Source organism: Oncorhynchus kisutch, linkage group LG14 (genome assembly GCF_002021735.2).
Source record: "Oncorhynchus kisutch isolate 150728-3 linkage group LG14, Okis_V2, whole genome shotgun sequence".
NCBI classification, from domain to species: Eukaryota; Metazoa; Chordata; class Actinopteri; order Salmoniformes; family Salmonidae; genus Oncorhynchus; species Oncorhynchus kisutch.
Window position 1 is genome coordinate 29,648,782 of NC_034187.2, and position 7,576 is coordinate 29,656,357.

Genomic DNA, 7,576 nt, shown 5'->3' on the forward strand with positions numbered 1-7,576 from the left:
TGGACGCAGTCAATCATGGTGGATCATATCATATAACACAATGCTATTAAGCTCAGCTCTCCCTTTTTTCCCTCTGTCAACAGAAAGAAAGACTGCGTCAGAAAGAAGCCAGCGTGTCCTCCAGCTGAAGAGGATGATCAATGAAGAACAGAGTGGAGAGAGAGGAAGTGGAGAGAGGAGATGATCACTTCTTCCCTTCACCACCTGCCTCTTACCCAACATCATACCTCATATAGCCCTCTGTGCCCCCACACTGTGGACCTCTCTACTACGGCCCATTCTACCGTCCTTACTGACTGGACCATATCCACTACTCTCTTCCAACTCAGCCTCTTCCCCAGATGAGAGGCACCTTTTGTGGGCTTCTATCACTGTGTATACCTATGACCACCATCCAGACCAACATGTACACCATGGGAAATAGGAAACTGAATGCCACCCTGCAGCAGATATGCAGGCTGCTAAGTCTATACAGAGGCTCCATGGCTGACTAAACCGCTGACATGATAAGACTCACAGGGGATAAAGGTCAACCTCATTCATCCAGACTGGTGTGACCTTTGAATGGCCAGCCTGTAGAGCCTGCTCTGAGGCGTGCTGGGGTTCAGGACAATGAGCACTCCAGTTGACATATCTACAGTGATGACCCCTGACCTCTAGGACCTACATACATTCCTCAGTCTGGGTTTCAGGACAGCATCACACATCGTGAGGACATATAGTCCTATGTATTGTAGCCAGGTTATGCAACAACTACAGACGAGGCCTCATTGTTGCTGAGCTATGTTAACAAATATGGCAATCTTCACTCAGTGAAATTATTACGATTACGTAAGACATTCAGGAGTTGTTATTCTAACAATGATTTAGAATATGAAAGCAGTATACAATACTTTAATGTAAAGAATAGCTTTTCATCTGCTGTGGCCCATCCATGTTTGAAGTGTGTCTTGTAAATGTATTTCAATTGGTGTTTGTTTTCAAATGAGCAGGGACAGAAACGTTTGACCTGATGTTGTATTGTGAAGAGAATCGGCAGTCTTTATTGGACTGAGAGTCCTGTTGAATTCATAGCGATGTGGGTCCTGGTCAAAAGGTAGAAACAGGATGTCGTACCAGTGTTGACTTTCTCACTGTACCAGACTGACCCCTCCTGGGTGATAGCCAGAGAATGCAGCAACACCTTGCTCTCAGCCCCTGAGTCAGACGTGACGCTCTGAGATGAACAAGCAACCTTGCTATCGCTATGCTGAGGAAAGCAACAGGTCATCTGATTGTGGCTGCCCTGACACATTTTTTTAAGTGTATATGATAGAATAGTTAGTTGTTCCCAATGAATTTTGTTTATGACATATGTATGTCACAATCCTATGCACTTTCCTGCTTGCATCAGCTGTATTTAGTAGCTACATCCTTCTGTTATTGTCAGAATGGTACTTAATCAAACGTACTGAACTTTCTAGCACCTCAACTTGAACTCCTATGCAATTCTATGGTTTCTGTGCTATGATAACATTTGTGAATTAACATGTTGTGATAAATTGCATCATCCATGTATTTTTTGGGAGAGAACTATAGTATATTTATTTAACAACAAAAAATGTCTTTGATGTCTGGAAGATTTCAACTTTGTCTTGGAAAACTATAGACAGGGGTTTAACCATTATTTATATATTAAAATGAAAATTGTATGTCAACACATCATTTCTTTTTTTCTTTGAGGTTGTATTTTTGTATATTATTTTGATTCCTTCCTTAGCTTGAGGAGGATGCATGAATGGCTCAGGAGTCAGGTGAAAGAAGTGTTTAGCTTCATATGGATGTGACCTACAGTGCCTTCGGAAAGTATTCAGACCCCTTGACCTTTTCATTATTTTTGGTAAGTTACAGCCTTATTCTAAAATTGATTGTCTTCTTCTTCAATCTACACACAGTACCCCATAATGACAAAGTAAAACAGTTCTTTAGACATTTTTGCCAATTTATTAAAAAACTGAAAATCACATTTACATAAGTATTCAGACCCTTTACTCAGTACTTTGTTGATGCACCTTTGGCAGCAATTACAGCCTCAAGTCTTCTTGAGTCTGACGGTACAAGCTTGGCACACTCGTATTTGGGGAGTTTCTCCCATTCTTCTCTGCAGATCCTCTCAAGCTCTGTCAGGTTGGATGGGGAGCGCCAGGTTGGATGGGGAGCGCTCTGGAGCAGGTTTTCATCAAGGATTTCTCTGTACTTTGCTCTGTTCATCTTTGCCTCGATCCTGACTAGTCTCCCAGTCCCTGCCATTGAAAAACACCCCCACAGCATGCTGCGGCCACTATCATTCTTCACTGTAGGGGTGGTGCCAGGTTTCCTCCAGACGTGACGCTTGGCATTCAGGCCAAAGAGTTCAATCTTGGTTTCATCAGGCCAGATAATCTTGTTTCTCATGGTCTGAGAGTCTTTAGGTGCCTTTTGGCAAACTCCAAGTGGGCTGTCATGTGCCTTTTACTGAGGAGTGGCTTCCGTCTGGCCACTCTACCATAAAGGCCTGATTGGTGGAGTGCTGCAGAGATGGTTGTTTTTCTTGAAGGTTCTCCCATCTCCACAGAGGAACTCCAGAGCTCTGTCAGAGTGACCATCGTGTTCTTGGTCACCTCCCTGACCAAGGCTCTTCTCCCCAACCAAGGCTCTTCTCCCCATGGCTCAGTATGGCTGGGCAGCCAGCTCTAGGAAGAGTCTTGGTGGTTCCAAACTTCTTCCATTGGCTTGGTTTTTGCTTTGACATGCACTGCCAACTGTGGGACCATATATAGACAGGTGTGTGCCTTTCCAAAATATGTCCAATCAATTGAATTTACCACAGGTGCACTCCACTCCAAGTTGTATAAACAGCTCAAGGATGATCAATGAAAACAGGACGCACCTGAGCTCAATTTCAAGTCTCATAGCAGAGGGTCTTCACACTAACATTTTGAAATACCTGTTTTTGCTTTGTCATTATGGGTTTAAAAAATATATATTTTAGAATAAAGCTGTAACTAACAAAATGTGGAAAATGTCAAGGGGTATGAATACTTTCTGAAGGCACTGTATATAAGGAGCATCATCATTTACCACAAATGGTCTTGTTTCATACCCTACATGAACTGCTATAGAGAGTATAATTTCGCTATATATATATATATATTGCCTTTTGTTTAATTTAAATCAAGATGATTTTTACTTTGTTTAAAAATATAAACAATTACTCATATCAAGCCATGTGTAGGCCTATATTTTACCTCTGACAGAATCTATTAAGTGTCAAAATAGCACCTTTGTTTCATAATCATTGAATGTGCCATTATTTTTTGTATGAAGACATTTCATAATCTTAAAATTTCATTTTATGTTTACTTTAAAGTTTTTCAGAACCAAATTAGTAGGCAAAAATTTACATTTTGATAAAGGCCTATATGTTTAACATGCATATGTTGATTCATTTCGTGAGAGGCCTACTCTTATGTGCCCACGTGTTTTAGGTGTTTTATCGTTCAAATGAATTTGCGCGAGGTCAAAGTAATAGATTGCAAACAATTCAGTCACAGAAGTCTTAACTGGAGTCTACAGATGAGGAAGCCTGGCTCGCATGGAAACTGATGTTTAACCCTCATTGTCTGTTGTTCCTCTACTTTCAGCACTCCCTAATAACATTCAGTAGCCAAATAAAGTTGAAAAAGACCATAGCCTAATTGTTTCATTGATTTGTGCGCAAAGATTTATTCATTTGCACCTATATATCTCACAATGCACATTTTAATTCTAAATTAATCATTTGAAAATGTCAGAAAGCACGATAATAATGAGAGAAAGTGCACCTAAGTTAAATCGATAGAAATGGATAGAAACACGCAACTTCTATATACATGACTTTTAGCCTATTACACTTCGCTACATGTGCCAATGAAGGCGCAAACTTGATTATGTCAGCACTACATTCGGTACAATGAAGACCTGGCAAGGGTAAATCGAAGCAGAGCTACTCAACTGACAAAACAACGCTGAAGTCCCAAATCCGTAAGAGGCTAAAACAACTCGACAATAAATAATTGATAAAGAAAACTTTGATCGGTGTTCAATTTTTAAAGAAGGCTATTGATTGGTTGATGTATCTATTTTTAGAGAGCCATGTAGGCCTGTACCATCTGAACAAGAAACCGTAAGGGAGCCATGGTTTTACAAATGCGTAAGCCCTGTTTAGCATCAGTGTCCCCACAAAATCATGGGCCTTTGACAGATTTGGGAGCCAGGGGAGATCCTATTGTAAACTTCGATAACATCGTTTGAAGGGGTTATTGAAAAAGTTGTTGAGTCTAACATGTAATCGCGTTTCTTGTGGTCTTTTCTCATAAATGATCTTGGTTTTACGACGAAATATATCCAATGGTCTAAGGAACGTACAAAAGTCCCAGCAAGAGGTTGGCTCCAAGCAAGAAGAAAATAACCCATCACTAGAGAATATGTTTTTATTTGGTGTTTAGGGTTAAACCTGATACATAAAAATGCTATGCATGAAATCGGAGTCTTTGCAGTTTGGGTGTGGGTTAATTAACGATCCATTTCACATCGGTGGTGACGCTGAAATGTTCAGACATGAACAATGTAAGCAAAAAGCGAACAGGTTCAGTGACCACTGCATCAATGTCAATATCTGTTTATTTTGTGGATCAGTTGCTCTGATAGAACTATCAAACTGGTTGCATATACAATTCGTGTTTGAATAACATTTTACAACTAAAAGAAAAGCTTCCATCTACAGCATTATAAACAAGTATGTAGGCCTACATCGAACATTTTCATTTCCATGTCCAACTAATACAGATATTTCGTTTTTTTATTTTTTATAGCATCGAACATCTTAGTCCAAGCCTACTTTACAAAAGCTCTCCGTTCTCCACTATAACACTGAACATTGGAGTCAAATAAATCAGTGGAGCATTCTTGCCACATTAAATAGTCGTTACTTTTTTTCAAATTCCACATAGTGGAAACTATCTATTCGTCAACCATTAATTATATAAACGCATTTTCTGTCCTATTCCCCCCATTGAAATTGGTTTTCATAGCCTATTGCTGTCTCTGTCCAAAATAGTGTAAAAACATTGTGTGACAAGGTTTGCAGTCCTATTTGAGGTTGGAAAAGCCGTGCGCTTGTTTACAAGTCAATCAGCAGATTGTTGTGTTCATTCCATGTCATTATACCATGCAACGTTGCTTGCCACAGGCTGCTATTGCAATTAGATTAATAGGCAATTATGCGCAGAAAATGACATGGTACAGCAGTCCTTGTTTACAAAAGAATATGCCCAAGTATATCTACAGAAGCCTATAACATGCTGCACATGTCTGTCTGATCTTACGTTCCTTGCAGATTGAAAATGTTCTCATATTTGGAATAGGGAAAAATGCTCCCAGACATACGGTGATTATCCTTCATGTGAACAATCCAATAATTGTTTGATGAGGAGACTAATTGGCCGCATCCCAGTCAATCACAGGGCTAGTCCAAGTCTATGGAGATGCAGCGGCACTGCTTTACGCGCTGGATGCGCTTCTTCTTGGTGGACGGCTGCTGGTCCGGACAGTTCAAAGTGAAAGTCATGGTAGTAAATCGTTTCGGCTTGCAGAACGAACAAGACTGGAAGGCTCCCTCTTCCCTGCGGACATGTCTGGGGATGTAAAAAGAATTACACTGTCCATAGCAGAACCTGTTAATGATAGTGCGGCTGATGCAGCCCTCCTCGTGGATGGTCTGTTTAAGTGGCTGTGTCTTGCACCAGTCGCGTTTCAGATAGCGGCGCTCAGTGACATGCAACGCTTCTTGGCTGGACTCCAGCACCTCCTCAGCGGGTGCAGCAGAACTCTTTTCCCGTCGTCGGGAACCAGAGCCCGCCTGCGGTGCCTGTGGTTGCTGCTCCGATTCGTTTGGGTTGTTTTTGTCAGGATGAGGGATGGCGCCTTGGGAGCCCCTGTTCCTTTTGGAAGCCACTGTATATGAGAGTAGCCCCAGGATGAAAACCATGCCACAGAGGATATACGCCGATCTGGCCATCCTTGAGGGGAAAGATAAGTGAAGGTTGAATTATCATCCATAGCCTAATTTCGGTTACTAAAATCTCGGGTAATTTGGTCAGCTAGATAAGGCGTAGATATATATACACGAGAGATTAACCATAGCCTATCATTTCAACGTTGTTGTTGAAATTGCGTCATTTACGATTTAAGAGGAATAGAAACATTAAACATTGCCTATTGATTTTGTATCGTGTTTTATATTGACAATATAGTCCACATGACCTAATTCGATAGTCAAATCAGAACGAAGATATATTCGAATGCAAATGAATATTTCATGGATATTGCGGTTGCGAAGTTAATGGGCGCAAACCATCGCGTAAAACAGAATACAGAAAAACAATAACCTTTATGCATGAGAATAATCATTACATTTCACATGTTTATTTACAATAGGCTACAATAATCATTGGGACATGTAGTCTAACTACAGAATAGGTATACATACAAGCAGAGTTTACGCATAAAGACCCCCTGCGATATGATGATAAGGAATCTAATTCGATAACATGCCCAAGTTTTACGCACGTACTTTCTCAGATGTTAAGCGTTAAACTTCACTAACCTGTCAAAAGCTCAAAGTAGCTGCAAATGAAATGATCTGTGGTGGGTGTTCTCTATGAAGTGTCCCGAGGCAAGAGGCAGCTAATGGTGGAGACTGTAGTATTGCAGAGGGGGCTCGCGCTGTTGGTAGTCTGGAGTCGCTAAGGATTCCATAGAAAGAGACTGAGGTTTTAATACAAATTGCAGCAGCGCCTGACTGTCTCCTTTTTAAATGTCTGTCAGCTGAGATGTGCACAACATATCCTTCCACATTATTGGCTAAGCACGATGCAAGGAAAATCAAAACTACCCGCCCCCTCAACACTTCCTCGAACCCACTTTAAGAATACCATGGGGGAGGGGGAGTAGGAGAATTTTGGCACGAATTTCATGGAAACCATGCAGACTTCAGTGCTATACTGGGCACACATTTGGGAATGTTATGCATGTCATAAATATAAAGCAGGTATAGCCTATTTGGTTCAACTGCATGTTAACTGTTTTATCTCTAATTGTCTATAGGCTATTTTAACAGAGAGGGGGAGAGGGGCGAGGGGCCAGTAATGGTTTATTTTACAGTCTGCTTTTTACATTATATAAAATGCATGCTAATGATCTTTACATAATGGTCCCGGATAATTACATTTGTGAATGCCAATTGAAACAGTGCCAAGTGACAGGACTGTATAAGAACATGTTACCACAAATAACAATGCAGGCGGCCGAACGGAATTACAAGTTACCGTTTTTTGGTTCAATTTATAATGGCAATATAGGCTATTTGTGTGACGTTGCCTACAAATGTAAATGGTAGATTTAATCAAATCATTACGTTGAATATCATAGGCATAGTTCCACAAAACGTAGGGCCTAAATGTGTTTTAATTACATTTTCAATAGAATGCATTTATTTATTGAATTATTATTATTCATT

At 40.5% G+C, this 7,576-nt stretch overlaps 2 protein-coding genes across 3 annotated transcripts in view; one reads left to right on the top strand and one right to left on the bottom strand.

The window, feature by feature from the left end:
- LOC109904018 (formin) overlaps nucleotides 1-3,710 on the top strand; it is a 109,159-nt gene extending 105,449 nt beyond the window's left edge. For both annotated transcript variants that reach the window (XM_020501080.2, XM_031788212.1), the window contains one exon: nucleotides 84-3,710. In XM_020501080.2, the coding sequence (XP_020356669.2) occupies nucleotides 84-128 (45 nt within the window). In that variant the 3' untranslated portion in view covers nucleotides 129-3,710. The remainder of the gene's footprint in view (nucleotides 1-83) is intronic.
- A 766-nt stretch (nucleotides 3,711-4,476) lies between these two features.
- LOC109904017 (gremlin-1-like) lies at nucleotides 4,477-6,907 on the bottom strand. Its single transcript, XM_020501078.2, has 2 exons — nucleotides 6,665-6,907; nucleotides 4,477-6,077 (listed from the first exon to the last, which is right to left on the bottom strand). Exon 2 carries the CDS (start codon nucleotides 6,074-6,076, stop codon nucleotides 5,525-5,527), a length of 552 nt encoding a protein of 183 aa, XP_020356667.1. The 5' UTR covers nucleotide 6,077; nucleotides 6,665-6,907; the 3' UTR covers nucleotides 4,477-5,524.
- Between the last annotated feature and the right edge of the window lie 669 nt (nucleotides 6,908-7,576).